The sequence below is a fragment of the Oncorhynchus mykiss genome, chromosome 18 (assembly GCF_057628025.1).
Source record: "Oncorhynchus mykiss isolate SJ-2025 chromosome 18, ASM5762802v1, whole genome shotgun sequence".
Lineage (NCBI taxonomy): Eukaryota > Metazoa > Chordata > Actinopteri > Salmoniformes > Salmonidae > Oncorhynchus > Oncorhynchus mykiss.
The window spans coordinates 10,400,001-10,422,503 of NC_143039.1; the positions used below are offsets into that span (position 1 = coordinate 10,400,001).

At 41.6% G+C, this 22,503-nt stretch overlaps 1 protein-coding gene across 1 annotated transcript in view; it reads left to right on the plus strand.

Moving 5' to 3' along the window:
• diaph3 (diaphanous related formin 3) overlaps positions 1-22,503 on the plus strand; it is a 711,417-nt gene that overhangs the window by 487,374 nt on the left and 201,540 nt on the right. The window contains exon 28 of the mRNA XM_090206735.1: positions 17,369-17,533. Within this exon, the coding sequence (XP_090062861.1) occupies positions 17,369-17,533 (165 nt within the window). The remainder of the gene's footprint in view (positions 1-17,368; positions 17,534-22,503) is intronic.

Sequence of the window (22,503 nt, forward strand, 5' to 3'; positions counted from 1 at the left end):
CATCACCCAGGTTCATACTGTAGGCTATCAGAGCATCACCCAGGTTCATACTGTAGGCTATCAGAGCATCACCCAGGTTCATACTGTAGGCTATCAGAGCATCACCCAGGTTCATACTGTAGGCTATCAGAGCATCACCCAGGTTCATACTGTAGGCTGTCAGAGCATCACCCAGGTTCATACTGTAGGCTATCAGAGCATCACCCAGGTTCATACTGTAGGCTATCAGAGCATCACCCAGGTTCATACTGTAGGCTATCAGAGCATCACCCAGGTTCATACTGTAGGCTATCAGAGCATCACCCAGGTTCATACTGTAGGCTATCAGAGCATCACCCAGGTTCATACTGTAGGCTATCAGAGCATCACCCAGGTTCATACTGTAGGCTATCAGAGCATCACCCAGGTTCATACTGTAGGCTATCAGAGCATCACCCAGCACGTTGCATTGTGAGCTGTCCAGGTTCATACTGTAGGCTATCAGAGCATCACCCAGGTTCATACTGTAGGCTATCAGAGCATCACCCAGGGCGTTGCATTGTGAGCTGTCCAGGTTCATACTGTAGGCTATCAGAGCATCACCCAGGGATTTGCATTGTGAGCTGTCCAGGTTTATACTGTAGGCTATCAGAGCGTCACCCAGGTTCATACTGTAGGCTATCAGAGCATCACCCAGGTGCATACTGTAGGCTATCAGAGCATCACCCAGGTTCATACTGTAGGCTATCAGAGCATCACCCAGGTTCATACTGTAGGCTATCAGAGCATCACCCAGGTTCATACTGTAGGCTATCAGAGCATCACCCAGCTGAAAGGCAGTAGGCTATCAGAGCATCACCCAGGTTCACACTGTAGGCTATCAGAGCATCACCCAGCACGTTGCATTGTGAGCTGTCCAGGTTCATACTGTAGGCTATCAGAGCATCACCCAGCACGTTGCATTGTGAGCTGAAAGGCAGTAGGCATTTTGAAAACAGACTAAATTGTTTGAAACCTAAACGTTTTCACTTCATATTATGAGGTATTTGTCTCACCTTCAGATACATGGAGGGGCAATTATTTTATAAAGACGATGCCGTTGAAACCAGCGTTTCTCTCCTGTTCTATTGGTTGTCATATCAACTTCCTTTTCGTTTTTTGAGAAGCCAAAGGCACAATCCTGGTCCTATTATCAACTCATCCTGGTTATATTATCAACCCATATTATCAACCCATCCTGGTCATATTATCAACTCATCCTGGTCGTATCATCAACCCATATTATCAACCCATCCTGGTTATATTATCAACCCATATTATCAACCCATCCTGGTCATATTATCAACCCATCCTGGTCATATTATCAACCCATCTTGGTCATATTATCAACCCATCCTGGTTATATTTTCAACCCATACTATCAACCCATCCTGGTCATATTATCAACCCATATTATCAACCCATCCTGGTCATATTATCAACCCATCCTGGTTATATTATCAACCCATATTAACAACCCATCCTGGTCATATTATCAACCCATCCTGGTCATATTATCAACCCATCCTGGTCATATCATCAACCCATCCTGGTCATATCATCAACCCATCCTGGTCATATCATCAACCCATCCTGGTCATATCATCAACCCATCCTGGTCATATTATCAACCCATCCTGGTCATATTATCAACCCATCCTGGTCATATTATCAACCCATATTATCAACCCATCCTGGTCATATTATCAACCCATCCTGGTCATATTAACAACCCATCCTAGTTATATTATCCACCCATCCTAGTCATATTATCAACCCATCCTGGTCATATTATCAACCCATCCTGGTCATATTAACAACCCATCCTGGTTATATTAACAACCCATCCTGGTCATATTATCAACCCATCCTGGTCATATTATCAACCCATCCTGGTCATATTAGAGGATATAATGACAAGAGGAAAGGAGAGGAGAGATAATGGGAGGATGAAGAGAGAGGAGAGATAATGGAAGAAGGAAAGGAGAGGAGAGATAATGGAAGAAGGAAAGGAGAGGAGCTATAATGGAAGCAGGAGAGGAGAGATAATGGAAGAATGATAAGAGAGGAGAGATAATGGAAGAAGGAAAGGAGAGGAGCTATAATGGAAGCAGGAGAGGAGAGATAATGGAAGCAGGAAAGGAGAGGAGAGATAATGGAAGCAGGAGAGGAGAGATAATGAAAGCAGGAAAGGAGAATAGAGATAATGGAAGCAGGAAAGGAGAGGAGAGATGATGAAAGCAGGAAAGGAGAGGAGAGATAATGGAAGCAGGAAATGAGAGGAGAGATAATGGAAGCAGGAAAAGGAGAGGAGAGATAATGGAAGCAGGAAAGGAGAGGAGAGATAATGGAAGAAGGAAAGGAGAGGAGAGATAATGGAAGCAGGAAAGGAGAGGAGAGATAATGGGAGCAGAAGGGAGTAGGAAGAGAGGACAGCAGAAAATGCAGTGGCTCTTGACTCGCTTGTTGGCTGTGTGTGTGTGTGTGTGTATATGTGTGTGTGTGTGTGTGTGTGTGTGTGTGTGGCACTCCTCAGGCTGGTCTGAGCCAATCATAAGTCAATTTGAGAGCAGCACCTATTAAGTAGCAGAGTTTACCCAGCCAGTCAAGAGAGAGGAAGGGATGGAGAGGGAGTATAGCCCCTACCAGAGAGAGGGAGAGCATACCCCCTACCAGAGAGAGAGAGAGCATACCCCCTACCAGAGAGAGAGAGGGAGTATAGCCCCTACCAGAGAGAGGGAGAGCATACCCCCTACCAGAGAGAGAGGGAGCATACCCCCTACCAGAGAGAGAGAGGGAGCATAGCCCCTACCAGAGAGAGGGAGCATAGCCCCTACCAGAGAGAGAGCATAGCCCCTACCAGAGAGAGAGAGAGCATACCCCCTACCAGAGAGAGAGAGGGAGCATAGCCCCTACCAGAGAGAGGGAGCATAGCCCCTACCAGAGAGAGAGCATAGCCCCTACCAGAGAGATAGAGGGGGCATAGCCCCTACCAGAGAGAGAGAGGGGGCATAGCCCCTACCAGAGAGAGGGAGCATAGCCCCTACCAGAGAGAGGGAGCATAGCCCCTACAGGAGAGAGGGAGCATAGCCCCTACCAGAGAGAGAGCATAGCCCCTACCAGAGAGATAGAGGGGGCATAGCCCCTACCATAAAAAAGAGAGAGGGGGCATAGCCCCTACCAGAGAGAGGGAGCATAGCCCCTACCAGAGAGAGGGAGCATAGCCCCTACAGGAGAGAGGGAGCATAGCCCCTACCAGAGAGAGGGAGCATAGCCCCTACCAGAGAGAGAGAGGGAGTATAGCCCCTACCAGAGAGAGAGCATAGCCCCTACCAGAGAGAGAGGGAGCATAGCCCCTACCAGAGAGAGGGAGCATAGCCCCTACCAGAGAGAGGGAGCATAGCCCCTACCAGAGAGAGAGAGGGGGAGCATAGCCCCTACCAGAGAGAGATAGGGGGAGCATAGCCCCTACCAGAGAGAGAGAGGGGGAGCATAGCCCCTACCAGAGAGAGGGAGCATAGCCCCTACCAGAGAGAGGGAGCATAGCCCCTACCAGAGAGAGAGAGAGAGGGGTCATAGCCCCTACCAGAGAGAGAGGGGTCATAGCCCCTACCAGAGAGAGGGAGCATAGGCCGTACCAGAAGTCTGTGAGAGCCAGAAATCTTGCTTGTTTGTAGGTGACCAAATACTTATTTTCCACCATAATTTGCAAATTAATGAATTAAAAATCCTACAATGTGATTTTCTGGATTTTTTTTCCTCATTTGGTCTGTCATAGTTGAAGTGTACCTATGATGAAAATTACAGGCCTCATCTTTTTAAGTGGGAGAACTTGCACAATTGGTGGCTGACTAAATACTGTTTTGCCCCACTGTATATATATACACACACACATATATGTCAATACAGACAAACTCAAACACAAACACACACACAGAAACAGACATTTATATATATATACACACACACACACACACGCTGATAACACGCACTAAGACATAGACAGCTACACACATTGGCAGCACACATACCCTCAGATAAACAGTCTCACACACACACACACACGCTGATATTCGTCAGATCTGATTGGCTGTGTGTTGATGGCAGTTTAAGGCCTGCCCTCATTAAAGAGATTAGTGATTTAAGTCGACATCAAAGCTACTAGATATTAGCAACAATATTCCCAAGGAGAAATACGACACCGTCTCAGTCAACTGGGAGGGTGACCTTCTAGCTAGGATTAGGATCCATGGTGTTTTCTGACTTCAATGAGTTTAGGGCGTTTCGTTGATTTATCTTGGTGTGTGTGTGTGTGTGTGTGTGTGTGTCTCAGTAATCAGAAGTACGGAAAACACCCACTTCTAAAAAGCTTAAATATTTAAGTAAAATATAAATATTCATTTTATACTAAACCCCATTTCCCCCAACATAAAACATGTGACTTCGGTTTTACAAACAGAATTATGGTCACAACTATGTTACTACGCTCTACTACCCAGAGTACACTGTGTTACTACTGTCTACTACCCATAGTACACTGTGTTACTACGGTCTACTACCCAGAGTACACTGTGTTACTACGGTCTATACTCAGAGTACACTGTGTTACTACGGTCTATACTCAGAGTACACTGTGTTACTACTGTCTACTACTCAGAGTACACTGTGTTACTACGGTCTACTACCCAGAGTACACTGTGTTACTACGGTCTATACTCAGAGTACACTGTGTTACTACGGTCTATACTCAGAGTACACTGTGTTACTACTGTCTACTACTCAGAGTACACTGTGTTACTACGCTCTACTACCCAGAGTACACTGTGTTACTACGGTCTACTATCCAGAGTACACTGTGTTACTACGGTCTACTATCCAGAGTACACTGTGTTACTACGGTCTGTACTCAGAGTACACTGTGTTACTATGGTGTACTACCCAGAGTACACTGTGTTACTACGGTCTATACTCAGAGTACACTGTGTTACTACTGTCTACTACCCATAGTACACTGTGTTACTACGGTCTACTACCCAGAGTACACTGTGTTACTACGGTCTATACTCAGAGTACACTGTGTTACTACGGTCTATACTCAGAGTACACTGTGTTACTACTGTCTACTACTCAGAGTACACTGTGTTACTACGCTCTACTACCCAGAGTACACTGTGTTACTACGGTCTATACTCAGAGTACACTGTGTTACTACGGTCTATACTCAGAGTACACTGTGTTACTACTGTCTACTACTCAGAGTACACTGTGTTACTACGCTCTACTACCCAGAGTACACTGTGTTACTACGGTCTACTATCCAGAGTACACTGTGTTACTACGGTCTACTATCCAGAGTACACTGTGTTACTACGGTCTGTACTCAGAGTACACTGTGTTACTATGGTGTACTACCCAGAGTACACTGTGTTACTACGGTCTATACTCAGAGTACACTGTGTTACTACTGTCTACTACCCAGAGTACACTGTGTTACTACTGTCTACTACCCAGAGTACACTGTGTTACTACGGTCTATACTCAGAGTACACTGTGTTACTACCGTCTACTACCCAGAGTACACTGTGTTACTACGCTCTACTACCCAGAGTACACTGTGTTACTATGGTCTACTACTCAGAGTACACTGTGTTACTACTGTCTACTACTCAGAGTACACTGTGTTACTACGGTCTACTACCCAGAGTACACTGTGTTACTACGGTCTGTACTCAGAGTACACTGTGTTACTACGGTCTATACTCAGAGTACACTGTGTTACTACGGTCTATACTCAGAGTACACTGTGTTACTACTGTCTACTACTCAGAGTACACTGTGTTACTACGGTCTACTACCCAGAGTACACTGTGTTACTACGGTCTGTACTCAGAGTACACTGTGTTACTATGGTCTACTACCCAGAGTACACTGTGTTACTACGGTCTACTACTCAGAGTCCACTGTGTTACTATGGTCTACTACCCAGAGTGCACTGTGTTACTACGGTCTATACTCAGAGTACACTGTTACTACGGTCTACTACCCAGAGTACACTGTGTTACTACGGTCTATACTCAGAGTACACTGTGTTACTACCGTCTACTACCCAGAGTACACTGTGTTACTACGCTCTACTACCCAGAGTACACTGTGTTACTACCGTCTACTACCCAGAGTACACTGTGTTACTATGGTCTACTACTCAGAGTACACTGTGTTACTACTGTCTACTACTCAGAGTACACTGTGTTACTACGGTCTACTACCCAGAGTACACTGTGTTACTACGGTCTATACTCAGAGTACACTGTGTTACCACTGTCTACTACCCAGAGTACACTGTGTTACTACGGTCTACTACCCAGAGTACACTGTGTTACTACGGTCTACTACTCAGAGTACACTGTGTTACTATGGTCTACTACCCAGAGTGCACTGTGTTACTACGGTCTATACTCAGAGTACACTGTTTTCAACTCATATGTTTGTCAGTGAGGAGAGTGGTTTCTGGTAGTTTCTCACGGAGGGTGAGTTTCTCAAGCTGGGGCTTATGTGGAGAGAGCTGGGGGAGGAGGAGGAAGAGATTTAGTAGCAGGGGTGAGGAAGAGATTTAGTAGCAGGGGTGAGGAAGAGGAAGATATTTAGTAGCAGGGGTGAGGAAGAGGAAGAGATTTAGTAGCAGGGGTGAGGAAGATATTTAGTAGCAGGGGTGAGGAAGAGGAAGAGATTTAGTAGCAGGGGTGAGGAATAGGAATATATTTAGTAGCAGGGGTGAGGAAGAGGAATATATTTAGTAGCAGGGGTGAGGAAGAGGAAGAGATTTAGTAGCAGGGGTGAGGAAGAGGAAGATATTTAGTAGCAGGGGGAGGAGGAGGAAGAGATATAGTAGCAGGGGGAGGAGGAAGAGATTTAGTAGCAGGGGGGGGAAGAGGAAGAGATTTAGCAGCATTGGTGAGGAAGAGGAAGAGATATAGCAGCAGGGGCGAGGAAGAGATTTAGTAGCAGGGGTGAGGAAGATATTTAGTAGCAGGAGTGAGGAAGAGGAAGATATTTAGTTGCAGGAGTGAGGAAGATGAAGATATTTAGTAGCAGGGGTGAGGAAGAGGAAGAGATTTAGTAGCAGGGGTGAGGAAGAGGAAAATATTTAGTAGCATAGGTGAGGAAGAGGAAGAGATTTAGTAGCAGCGGGAGGAAGAGGAAGAGATTTAGTAGCAGGGGGATTAGGGGGAAGATATATAGTAGCAGGGGTGAGAAAGAGGAAGAGATATAGCAGCAGGGGCGAGGAAGAGATATAGCAGCAGGGGGAGGAAGAGGAAGATATTTAGTAGCATAGGTGAGGAAGAGGAAGAGATTTAGTAGCAGGGGGAGGAAGAGGAAGAGATTTAGTAGCAGGGGGAGGAAGATATTTAGTAGCAGGGGTGAAAAAGAGGAAGATATTTAGTAGCAGGGGTGAGGAAGAGGAAGATATTTAGTAGCAGGGGTGAGGAAGAGGAAGATATTTAGCAGCAGGGGTGAGGAAGAGGAAGAGATTTAGTAGCAGAGGGAGGAAGATATTTAGTAGCAGGGGTGAGGAAGATATTTAGTAGCAGGGGTGAGGAAGAGGAAGATATTTAGTAGCAGGGGGAGGAAGATATTTAGTAGCAGGTGTGAGGAAGAGGAAGATATTTAGTAGCAGGGGTGAGGAAGAGGAAGATATTTAGTAGCAGGGGTGAGGAAGATGAAGATATTTAGTAGCAGGGGTGAGGAAGAGGAAGAGATGTATGTGTAAAATGACTGGGCATTCTTCTAGTTATTTTTCTTATTTTGCGGGGTTGAGGGAGTCCCGGGTGACGACCTCGTGAAGCTGGTTGAGAGAATGCAGAGAGTGTTGGAAAACCATTCCTCATGAAGCTGGTTGAGAGAATGCAGAGAGTGTTGGAAAACTATTCCTCATGAAGCTGGTTGAGAGAATGCAGAGAGTGTTGGAAAACCATTCCTCATGAAGCTGGTTGAGAGAATGCAGAGAGTGTTGGAAAACCATTCCTCATGAAGCTGGTTGAGAGAATGCAGAGAGTGTTGGAAAACCATTCCTCATGAAGCTGGTTGAGAGAATGCAGAGAGTGTTGGAAAACCATTCCTCATGAAGCTGGTTGAGAGAATGCAGAGAGTGTGCAAAGATGTCATCAAGGCAAAGGGTGGCTACTTTGAAAAAATCTCAAATATAAAATATATATTTTATTTGTTTAACACTTTTTTTTTGGTTACTACATGATTCCATATGTGTTATTTCATAGTTTTGATGTCTTCACAATTAGTTTACAATGTAGAAAATAGTAAAAAAAATATATAGAAAAGTCCTTGAATGTGTAGTTGTGTCCAAACTGTTGACTGGTACTGTACATCAGAGGAGGCTGGTGGGAGGAGCTATAGGAGGACGGGCTCATTGTCATGTCTGGAATGGAATCAATGGACCTTAGGTGTTAGGAGTAAGGACACACACCAGAGGAGGCTGGTGGTAGGAGCTATAGGAGGACGGGCTCATTGTCATGTCTGTGAACCACGTGTTTGACTCCGTTCCTTTTGATTCCGTTCCAGACGTTACAAAGAGCCCATCCTCCTATAGCTCCTCCCACCAGCCTTTATATATATTGAGGAGGGGTGTGACTTTGATAAGGGGAGGGGTGAGGAGGAGGGGTATGACTTTGACTAGGGGAGGGGTGTGACTTTGACAAGGGGAGGGGTGAGGAGGAGGGGTATGACTTTGACTAGGGGAGGGGTGTGACTTTGACAAGGGGATGGGTGAGGAGGAGGGGTGTGACTTTGACTAGAGGAGGGGTGTGAAAATGACTAGGGGAGGGGTGAGAAGGAGGGGTATGACTTTGACTAGGGGTGGGGTGTGACTTTGACAAGGGGAGGGGTGTGACTTTGACTAGGGGATGGGTGAGGAGGAGGGGTGTGACTTTGTTCTAGGGGAGGGGTGAGGAGGAGAGGAGGAGGGGTGTTTTAAGGCTGGTTTGTCTCACAATTATCTCTGAGTGAGTGGCGTGTTGCTGACATTTTCAATTGTGCGTGTCTGTCTTTGAATCAATCAGCCTGTCTGTGCGTGTGTGTGTGTGTGTGTGTGTGTGTGTGTGATTGTTTGCTCGGGCCATGCTTGGTTGACTCCAGGCCATTGTGTGTGTGTGTGTGTGTGTGTGTGATTGTTTGCTCGGGCCATGCTTGGTTGACTCCAGGCCATTGTGTGTGTGTGTGTGTGTGATTGTTTGCTCGGGCCATGCTTGGTTGACTCCAAGTTGTTGTGTGTGTGTGTGCTTGGTTGACTCCAGGCCGTTGTGTGTGTGTGTGTGCTTGGTTGACTCCAGGCCGTTTTGTGTGTGTGTGTGTGTGCTCGGTTGACTCCAGGCCGTTGTGTGTGTGTGTGTGTGTGTGTGTGTGTGTGTTGGTTGACTCCAGGCCGTTGGACGGATGTGCTCCGTTGCTGTTCTCCTCACATTTTCATCCTTCCTGTGCCTTCAACCCTGAACCCTCCTTCCTGTGCCTTCAACCCTGACCCCTCCTTCCTGTGCCTTCAACCCTGACCCCTCCTTCCTGTGCCTTCAACCCTGACCCCTCCTTCCTGTGCCTTCAACCCTGACCCCTCCTTCCTGTGCCTTCAACCCTGAACCCTCCTTCCTGTGCCTTCAACCCTGACCCCTCCTTCCTGTGCCTTCAACCCTGACCCCTCCTTCCTGTGCCTTCAACCCTGACCCCTCCTTCCTGTGCCTTCAACCCTGACCCCTCCTTCCTGTGCCTTCAACCCTGACCCCTCCTTCCTGTGCCTTCAACCCTGACCCCTCCTTCCTGTGCCTTCAACCCTGACCCCTCCATCCTGTGCCTTCAACCCTGACCCCTCCTTCCTGTGCCTTCAACCCTGACCCCTCCTTCCTGTGCCTTCAACCCTGACCCCTCCTTCCTGTGCCTTCAACCCTCACCCCTCCAACTGTTCTCCTCACATTGTCATCCTTCCTGTGCCTTCAACCCTGACCCCTCCAACTGTTCTCCTCACATGTTCATCCTTCCTGTGCCTTCAACCCTGACCCCTCCAACTGTTCTCCTCAAATATACAAGACTACCTCCTATTGATTCTATCTCCCTCCTCCTCTCCTCCTCCTCCTCCTCTCCCTGATCATCCTCCTCCTCCCTCTCCTCCTCCTCATTTCCCCCCTCTCCCTCCTCCTCTCCCTCCTCTTCCTCCTCCTCTTCCTCCCCCTCTCCTCCTCCTCTTCCTCCTCTGCCTCCTTTGTTCCTGTGTGGCTGATCACCTCGCTGCACATGCTCGTGTGTGTATGTGTCTGTGTGTGTGTGTGTGTGTGTGTCCGTGTGTGTAAATAGAGAAGAACACCAGAACACACTCCTGGTCACTCCTCGTCCTCAGAGAGAGAGAGAGACGTGTATTGACCTCTCTAGTAGTTCACCCTCCTCGTCCTCAGAGAGAGAGAGATGTGTATTGACCTCTCTAGTAGTTCACCCTCCTCGTCCTCAGAGAGAGAGAGATGTGTATTGAACTCTCTAGTAGTTCACCCTCTTCGTCCTCAGAGAGAGAGAGAGAGAGATGTGTATTGACCTCTCTAGTAGTTCACCCTCTTTGTCCTCAGAGAGAGAGAGAGATGTGTATTGAACTCTAGTAGGTCACCCTCTTCGTCCTCAGAGAGAGAGAGAGATGTGTATTGACCTCTCTAGTAGTTCACCCTCCTCGTCCTCAGAGAGAGAGAGAGAGATGTGTATTGACCTCTCTAGTAGTTCACCCTCCTCGTCCTCAGAGAGAGAGAGATGTGTATTCACCTCTCTAGTAGTTCACCCTCTTCGTCCTCAGAGAGAGAGAGAGATGTGTATTGACCTCTCTAGTAGTTCACCCTCCTCGTCCTCAGAGAGAGAGAGAGATGTGTATTGACCTCTCTAGTAGTTCACCCTCCTCGTCCTCAGAGAGAGAGAGATGTGTATTGACCTCTCTAGTAGTTCACCCTCCTCGTCCTCAGAGAGAGAGAGATGTGTATTGACCTCTCTAGTAGTTCACCCTCCTCGTCCTCAGAGAGAGAGAGATGTGTATTGACCTCTCTAGTAGTTCACCCTCCTCGTCCTCAGAGAGAGAGAGATGTGTATTGACCTCTCTAGTAGGTCACCCTCTTCGTCCTCAGAGAGAGAGAGATGTGTATTGACCTCTCTAGTAGTTCACCCTCCTCGTCCTCAGAGAGAGAGAGATGTGTATTGAACTCTAGTAGGTCACCCTCCTCGTCCTCAGAGAGAGAGAGATGTGTATTGAACTCTCTAGTAGGTCACCCTCCTCGTCCTCATCTCAGTCTGTCTCCAGAACTGGCTTTTTATCTTCATAATGCTGTACCTAAACAAGTCATTTCCCCTCATAACACACAACATTATAAAATAATACACACAATAATACACACAATATTATAACATAATACACACAATAAAACACACAATATTATAACATAATACACACAATAAAAAGACAGAGATACAGTCAACAACAACATACAGTCAACAACAACATACAGTCAACAACAATATACAGTCAACAACAATATACAGTCAACAACAATAACATACAGTCAACAACAATATACAACAATATACAGTCAACAACAATATACAGTCAACAACAATATACAGTCAATGACAACATACAGTCAACAACAACATACAGTCAACAACAATATACAGTCAACAACAATATACAGTCAACAACAATATACAGTCAACAACAATATACAGTCAACAACAATATACAGTCAACAACAATATACAGTCAACAACAATATACAGTCAACAACAATATACAGTCAACAACAACAACATACAGTCAACAACAACATACAGTCAACAACAATATACAGTCAACAACAATATAGAGTCAACAACAATATACAGTCAACAACAATATACAGTCAACAACAATATACAGTCAACAACAATATACAGTCAACAACAATATACAGTCAACAACAACATACAGTCAACAACAACAACATACAGTCAACAACAACATACAGTCAACAACAATATACAGTCAACAACAACAACATACAGTCAACAACAACAACATACAGTCAACAACAATATACAGTCAACAACAACAACATACAGTCAACAACAACATACAGTCAACAACAATATACAGTCAACAACAATATACAGTCAACAACAATATACAGTCAACAACAACATACAGTCAACAACAACAACATACAGTCAACAACAACATACAGTCAACAACAATATACAGTCAACAACAATATAGAGTCAACAACAATATACAGTCAACAACAATATACAGTCAACAACAATATACAGTCAACAACAATAACATACAGTCAATGACAATATACAACAATATACAGTCAACAACAACATACAGTCAACAACAACATACAGTCAACAACAACATACAGTCAACAACAATATACAGTCAACAACAATATACAGTCAACAACAATATACAGTCAACAACAACATACAGTCAACAACAACATACAGTCAACAACAACATACAGTCAACAACAATATACAGTCAACAACAACATACAGTCAACAACAATATAGAGTCAACGACAATATACAGTCAACAACAATATAGAGTCAACAACAACATACAGTCAACAACAATATACAGTCAACAACAATATAGAGTCAACGACAATATACAGTCAACAACAACATACAGTCAACAACAATATACAGTCAACAACAATATACAGTCAACAACAACATACAGTCAACAACAACATACAGTCAACAACAATATACAGTCAACAACAATATACAGTCAACAACAATATAGAGTCAACGACAATATACAGTCAACAACAATATACAGTCAACAACAACATACAGTCAACAACAATATACAGTCAACAACAATATACAGTCAACAACAATATACAGTCAACAACAATATACAGTCAACAACAATATACAGTCAACAACAATATACAGTCAACAACAATAACATACAGTCAATGACAATATACAACAATATACAGTCAACAACAACATACAGTCAACAACAACATACAGTCAACGACAATATACAGTCAACAACAATATACAGTCAACAACAATATACAGTCAACAACAACATACAGTCAACGACAATATACAGTAAACAACAATATACAGTCAACAACAACATTTAGTCAACGACAATATACAGTCAACAACAATATACAACAATATACAGTCAACAACAATATACAGTCAACAACAATATACAGTCAACGACAATATACAGTCAACAACAATATACAGTCAACAACAATATACAGTCAACAACAATATACAGTCAACAACTATAAACAGTCAACAACAACATACAGTCAACAACAATATACAGTCAACAACAATATACAGTCAACAACAATATACAGTCAACAACAATATACAGTCAACGACAATATACAGTCAACAACAATATACAGTCAACAACAATATACAACAATATACAGTCAACAACAATATACAGTCAACGACAATATACAGTAAACAACAATATACAGTCAACAACAACATTTAGTCAACGACAATATACAGTCAACAACAATATACAACAATATACAGTCAACAACAATATACAGTCAACAACAATATACAGTCAACAACAATATACAGTCAACGACAATATACAGTAAACAACAATATACAGTCAACAACAACATTTAGTCAACGACAATATACAGTCAACAACAATATACAACAATATACAGTCAACAACAATATACAGTCAACAACAATATACAGTCAACGACAATATACAGTCAACAACAATATACAGTCAACAACAATATACAGTCAACGACAATATACAGTCAACAACAACATACAGTCAACGACAATATACAGTCAACAACAATATACAGTCAACGACAACATACAGTCAACAACAACATACAGTCAACGACAATATACAACAATATACAGTCAACAACAATATACAGTCAACAACAATATACAGTCAACGACAATATACAACAACATACAGTCAACGACAATATACAGTCAACAACAATATACAGTCAACAACAACATACAGTCAACAACAATATACAGTCAACAACAATATACAGTCAACAACAACATACAGTCAACAACAATATACAGTCAACGACAATATACAGTCAACAACAACATACAGTCAACAACAATATACAGTCAACGACAATATACAACAATATACAGTCAACAACAATATACAGTCAACAACAATATACAGTCAACAACAACATACAGTCAACAACAACATACAGTCAACAACAATATACAGTCAACGACAATATACAACAATATACAGTCAACAACAATATACAGTCAACAACAATATACAGTCAACGACAATATACAACAACATACAGTCAACAACAATATACAGTCAACGACAATATACAGTCAACGACAATATACAGTCAACAACAATATACAGTCAACAACAATAACATACAGTCAACGACAATATACAACAATATACAGTCAACAACAATATACAGTCAACGACAATATACAGTCAACGACAATATACAGTCAACAACAATATACAGTCAACGACAATATACAGTCAACAACAACAACATACAGTCAACAACAATATACAACAACATACAGTCAACGACAATATACAACAATATACAGTCAACAACAACATACAGTCAACAACAATATACAACAATATACAGTCAACGACAATATACAGTCAACAACAATATACAGTCAACAACAATATACAACAATATACAGTCAACAACAATATACAACAATATACAGTCAACAACAATATACAGTCAACAACAACATACAGTCAACGACAATATACAGTCAACAACAATATACAGTCAACAACAATATACAGTCAACGACAATATACAGTCAACAACAATATACAGTCAACAACAATATACAGTCAACGACAACATACAGTCAACAACAACATACAGTCAACAACAATATACAGTCAACAACAATATACAACAATATACAGTCAACAACAATATACAGTCAACAACAATATACAGTCAACGACAACATACAGTCAACAACAACATACAGTCAACAACAATATACAGTCAACAACAATATACAGTCAACGACAATATACAGTCAACAACAATATACAGTCAACAACAATATACAGTCAACAACAATATACAGTCAACGACAATATACAGTCAACAACAATATACAGTCAACAACAATATACAGTCAACAACAACATACAGTCAACAACAATATACAGTCAACGACAATATACAGTCAACAACAATATACAGTCAACAACAATATACAGTCAACGACAATATACAGTCAACAACAATATACAGTCAACAACAACATACAGTCAACAACAATATACAGTCAACAACAATATACAGTCAACGACAATATACAGTCAACAACAACATACAGTCAACAACAATATACAGTCAACAACAACATACAGTCAACAACAATATACAGTCAACAACAACATACAGTCAACAACAATATACAGTCAACGACAATATACAGTCAACGACAATATACAGTCAACAACAATATACAGTCAACAACAATATACAGTCAACGACAATATACAGTCAACAACAACATACAGTCAACAACAATATACAGTCAACAACAACATACAGTCAACAACAATATACAGTCAACAACAACATACAGTCAACAACAATATACAGTCAACAACAACATACAGTCAACGACAACATACAGTCAACAACAACATACAGTCAACAACAATATACAGTCAACAACAATATACAGTCAACAACAATATACAGTCAACGACAATATACAACAATATACAGTCAACAACAACATACAGTCAACAACAATATACAGTCAACAACAATATACAGTCAACAACAATATACAGTCAACAACAATAACATACAGTCAACAACAATATACAGTCAACAACAATATACAGTCAACAACAATATACAACAATATACAGTCAACAACAACATACAGTCAACAACAATATACAGTCAACAACAACATACAGTCAACAACAATATACAGTCAACAACAATATACAGTCAACAACAATATACAGTCAACAACAATATACAGTCAACAACAATAACATACAGTCAACAACAACATACAGTCAACAACAATATACAGTCAACAACAATATACAACAATATACAACAATATACAGTCAACAACAATATACAGTCAACAACAATATACAGTCAACAACAATATACAGTCAACAACAATATACAGTCAACAACAACATACAGTCAACAACAATATACAGTCAACAACAACATACAGTCAACAACAATATACAGTCAACAACAACAACATACAGTCAACAACTATAAACAGTCAACAACAATATACAGTCAACAACAACATACAGTCAACAACTATAAACAGTCAACAACAATATACAGTCAACAACAATATACAGTCAACAACAATATACAGTCAACAACAATATACAGTCAACAACTATAAACAGTCAACAACAATATACAGTCAACAACAATATACAGTCAACAACAATATACAGTCAACAACAATATACAGTCAACAACAACATACAGTCAACAACTATAAACAGTCAACAACAATATGCAGTCAACAACAATATACAGTCAACAACAACATACAGTCAACAACAACATACAGTCAACAACAATATACAGTCAACAACAATATACAGTCAACAACAACATACAGTCAACAACAATAAACAGTCAACCACAACATACAGTCAACAACAACATACAGTCAACAACAACATACAGTCAACAACTATAAACAGTCAACAACAATATACAGTCAACAACAATATACAGTCAACAACAATATACAGTCAACAACAATATACAGTCAACAACAACATACAGTCAACAACAACATACAGTCAACAACAATATACAGTCAACAACAACATACAGTCAACAACAACATACAGTCAACAACAATAAACAGTCAACAACAACATACAGTCAACAACAATATACAGTCAACAACAACATACAGTCAACAACTCTCTCTCTGTCTCTCTCTCTCTCTCTCTCTCTCTCTCTCTCTCTCTCTCTCCCTCTGTCTCTCTCTCTCCCTCTCCCTCTGTCTCTCCCTCTGTCTCTCTCTCTCTGTCTGTCTCTCTCTCTCTGTCTGTCTCTCTCTCTCTGTCTCTCTGTCTGTCTCTCTCTCCCTCTCGCTCTCTCGCTCTCTCTCTCTCTCTCTCTCTATGTCTCTCTCTCTCTCTGTCTCTCTGTCCCTCTCTCTCTCCCTCTCTGCTATGGAATTGTAAAATAGAGGATCCACTGTCTCCAGTCCTGTTTCAGCCTTAACTCTCGACCTTCACAGCTTCTCCACGTCGGCCAGAGAGCAGTACCAGAAGCTGATGATCATGCACGGCAACATGGGAACCCTCTATCAGAACATGCTGGACTACTTCGCTATGGACTCCAAGAAGACCTCCGTGGAGGAATTATTCACAGACCTCAGCAACTTCAGAACCATGTTCCTGGTGAGTGGAGATCTGTCAGTCTGTCTGTCCATATCAACTAACTGTAATCTGTCTCCATATCAACTAACTTTAATCTGTCTCCATATCAACTAACTGTAATCTGTCTCTATATCAACTAACTGTAATCTGTCTCCATATCAACTAACTGTAATCTGTCTCCATATCAACTAACTGTAATCTGTCTCCATATCAACTAACTGTAATCTGTCTCCATATCAACTAACTGTAATCTGTCTCCATATCAACTAACTGTAATCTGTCTCCATATCAACTAACTGTAATCTGTCTCCATATCAACTAACTGTAATCTGTCTCCATATCAACTAACTGTAATCTGTCTCCATATCAACTAACTTTAATCTGTCTCCATATCAACTAACTGTAATCTGTCTCCATATCAACTAACTGTAATCTGTCTCCATATCAACTAACTGTAATCTGTCTCCATATCAACTAACTGTAATCTGTCTCTATATCAACTAACTGTAATCTGTCTCCATATCAACTAACTGTAATCTGTCTCCATATCAACTAACTGTAATCTGTCTCCATATCAAATAACTGTAATCAAGGTGTTAGCCTCGCAGTAATCTGACAGAAGAGAGGCAGGCTCTCTCTCTCTCTCTCTCTCTTTCTCTCTCTTTCTATCTGTCTCTTTCTCTCTCTCTCTTCTCTCTCTCTCTCCTCCCTCTCTTTCTCTTTATCTCTCTCTCTCTCTTTCTCTCTCTCTCTCTCTCGCTGTCTCTGTCTCTCTCTCTTGAAATACCACGTTATTTTCTACTTGACTGCTACGATGAGACAAATCTCATTGCTTTTATTATTTTAAATGATTTCATAATTGAAACGTTGTAATTTGGTGAATTAACCTGCGTGGTACTGAATCTTAAGGTTCTCTACTCCCTTCGACTACGCTCCTCTCGTTTCTCAATCCCATGAGCCTCTTGTGTTCTACCACGGTCTCTTTCTACTGTCAGCTTCTCTCCTCGGGGGGGGGGAGACGTGTTGTTAAATTTGCCGGGTTGTTTTTGCTTCATGTTGATAAGACAGGTGTGTCTCTCACCTCTGCTTGTTATTTTACAGAGATGTTATAAAAATTAAATTAAAAATAAATTAAAATTAATTAAATTATTATAAAAATTCTTTATTTTTATTAAATTAAATTGATTTTATTAAAATTCCAGCTAATAACATACAGTTGATGTCGGGAAGTTTACATGCACCTTAGCCAAATACATTTAAACTCAGTGTTTCACAATTCCTGACATTTCATTCCTTGTAAAAAATTCCCTGTTTTAGGTCAGTTTAGGATCATCACTTTATTTTAATTAGGAATGTGACATGTCAGAATAATAGTAGAGAGAATGATTTATTTCAGCTTTTATTTCTTTCATCGTGTTCCCAGTGGGTCAGAAGTTTACATACACTCCATTAGTATTTGGTAGCATTGCCTTTTTCCTCCAAACATAACGATGGTCATTATGGCCAAACAGTTCTATTTTTGTTTCATCAGACCAGAGGACATTTCTCCCAAAAGTAAGATCTTTGTCCCCATGTGCAGTTGCAAACCGTAGTCTGGGTTTTTTATGGTGGTTTTGGAGCAGTGGCTTCTTCCTTGCTGAGCAGCCTTTCAGGTTATGTCGATATAGGACTCGTTTAACTGTGGGTATAGATACTTTTGTACCTGTTTCCTCCAGTATCTTCACCAGGTCCTTTGCTGTTGTTCTGGGATTGATTTGCACTTTTCGCACAAAAGTACGTTCATCTCTAGGAGACAGAACGCGTCTCCTTCCTGAGCGGTATGATGGCTGTTTTTCTGAAGTCTTGGCTGATTTCTTTAGATTTTCCCATGATGTCAAGCAAAGAGGCACTGAGTTTGAAGGTAGGCCTTGAAATACATCCACAGGTACACCTCCAATTGACTCAAATCAGAAGCTTCTAAAGCCATGACATCATTTTCTGGAATTTTCCAAGCTGTTTAAAGGCACAGTCAAGTTAATGTATGTAAACTTCTGACCCACTGGAATTGTGATACAGTGAATTATAAGTGAAATAATCTGTCTGTAAACAATTGTTGGAAAAATTACTTGTGCCATGTACAAAGTAGATGTCCTAACCGACTTTCCTAAACTATAGTTTGTTAACAAGAAATTTGTGGAGTGGTTGAAAAACTAGTTTTAATGACTCCAATCTAAGTGGATGTAAACTAGTTTTAATGACTCCAACCTAAGTGTATGTAAACTAGTTTTAATGACTCCAACCTAAGTGTATGTAAACTAGTTTTAATGACTCCACCCTAAGTGTATGTAAACTAGTTTTAATGACTCCAACCTAAGTGTGTGTAAACTAGTTTTAATGACTCCAACCTAAGTGTATGTAAACTAGTTTTAATGACTCCACCCTAAGTGTATGTAAACTAGTTTTAATGACTCCAACCTAAGTGTATGTAAACTAGTTTTAATGACTCCACCCTAAGTGTATGTAAACTAGTTTTAATGACTCCAACCTAAGTGTATGTAAACTAGTTTTAATGACTCCAACCTAAGTGGATGTAAACTAGTTTTAATGACTCCAACCTAAGTGTATGTAAACTAGTTTTAATGACTCCACCCTAAGTGTATGTAAACTAGTTTTAATGACTCCACCCTAAGTGTATGTAAACTAGTTTTAATGACTCCAACCTAAGTGTATGTAAACTAGTTTTAATGACTCCAACCTAAGTGTATGTAAACTAGTTTTAATGACTCCAACCTAAGTGTATGTAAACTAGTTTTAATGACTCCAACCCAAGTGTATGTAAACTAGTTTTAATGACTCCACCCTAAGTGTGTGTAAACTAGTTTTAATGACTCCAACCTAAGTGTATGTAAACTAGTTTTAATGACTCCACCCTAAGTGTATGTAAACTAGTTTTAATGACTCCACCCTAAGTGTATGTAAACTAGTTTTAATGACTCCACCCTAAGTGTATGTAAACTAGTTTTAATGACTCCAACCTAAGTGTGTGTAAACTAGTTTTAATGACTCCAACCTAAGTGTATGTAGACTAGTTTTAATGACTCCACCCTAAGTGTATGTAAACTAGTTTTAATGACTCCAACCTAAGTGGATGTAAACTAGTTTTAATGACTCCAACCTAAGTGTATGTAAACTAGTTTTTAATGACTCCAACCTAAGTGTATGTAAACTAGTTTTAATGACTCCAACCTAAGTGTATGTAAACTAGTTCTAATGACTCCAACCTAAGTGTATGTAAACTAGTTCTAATGACTCCAACCTAAGTGTATGTAAACTTCCGACTTCAACAGTAGATGTTTCATTCCAACTGGGTTTGTCTGGAGACATGAGCATTTAGCTGCTCTGAGGAAGTAAACAATGTACCCTGAAGACACATCTTCCTCCTCTGAAGACACATCTTCCTCCTCTGAAGACACATCTTCCTCCTCTGAAGACACATCTTCCTCCTCGGGAGACACATCTTCCTCCTTGGGAGACATGAGCATTTAGCTGCTCTGAGGAAGTAATCAATGTACCCTGAAGACACATCTTCCTCCTCGGGAAGACACATCTTCCTCCTCTGAAGACACATCTTCCTCCTCGGGAGACATGATCATTTAGCTGCTCTGAGCGTCTGTCAACAACTATAAGATGGACAGAATAGCGATGAGGAAGGGTTATGTTTGCTAGACGTTTGGAAAATGACCCGTTGAATTGAGCTGCAAAGTGCTGACATCCATCAACGGCACCTGGGAGAAAACCACCTGATAATATAGCCAGTCCACGTTCACAGTGATAGACAACCACCTGATAATATAGCCAGTCCACGGTCACAGTGATAGACAACCACCTGATAATATAGCCAGTCCACGTTCACAGTGATAGACAACCACCTGATAATATAGCCAGTCCACGTTCACAGTGATAGACAACCACCTGATAATATAGCCAGTCCACGTTCACAGTGATAGACAACCACCTGATAATATAGCCAGTCCACGTTCACAGTGATAGACAACCACCTGATAATATAGCCAGTCCACGTTCACAGTGATAGACAACCACCTGATAATATAGCCAGTCCACTTTCACATACTCCTCTCTCTCTTCTCTCTCTCTCTTCTCTCTCTCCCTGTCTCTCTCTCTCTCTCTCTCTCTCTCTCTGTCTCTTTATCTCTCTCTCCATCTTTGTCTCTCACTCTCTCTCCCTCTCTTTGTCTCTCTCTGTCTCCCTCTCTCTCTCTCACTCTCTCTCTCTCTCTCTCTCTCTCTCTGTCTATTACTCTCCTCCTCCCATTCTTCCTACCTCTCCCTCAGTGTCTCTTTCTCTTTGTCTATCTCTGTCTCTGTCTCTCTCTCTCTCTCTTTCTCTGTCTATTCCTCTCCTCCCATTCTTCCTACCTCAGTCTCTCTCTCTTAGGGAGAGAGGGAGTGAGGATGGAGTAGTGGTGAAGGAGACAGATGGAGTAGTGGTGAAGGAGACAGATGGAGTAGTGGTGAAGGAGACAGGTGGAGTAGTGGTGAAGGAGACAGATGGAGTAGTGGTGAATGAGACAGATGGAGTAGTGGTGAAGGAGACAGATGGAGTAGTGGTGAAGGAGACAGATGGAGTAGTGGTGAAGGAGACAGATGGAGTAGTGGTGAAGGAGACAGATGGAGTAGTGGTGAAGGAGACAGATGGAGTAGTGGTGAAGGAGACAGATGGAGTAGTGGTGAAGGAGACAGATGGAGTAGTGGTGAAGGAGACAGATGGAGTAGTGGTGAAGGAGACAGATGGAGTAGTGGTGAAGGAGACAGATGGAGTAGTGGTGAAGGAGACAGATGGAGTAGTGGTGAAGGAGACAGATGGAGTAGTGGTGAAGGATACAGATGGAGTAGTGGTGAAGGAGACAGATGGAGTAGTGGTGAAGGAGACAGATGGAGTAGTGGTGAAGGAGACAGATGGAGTAGTGGTGAAGGAGACAGATGGAGTAGTG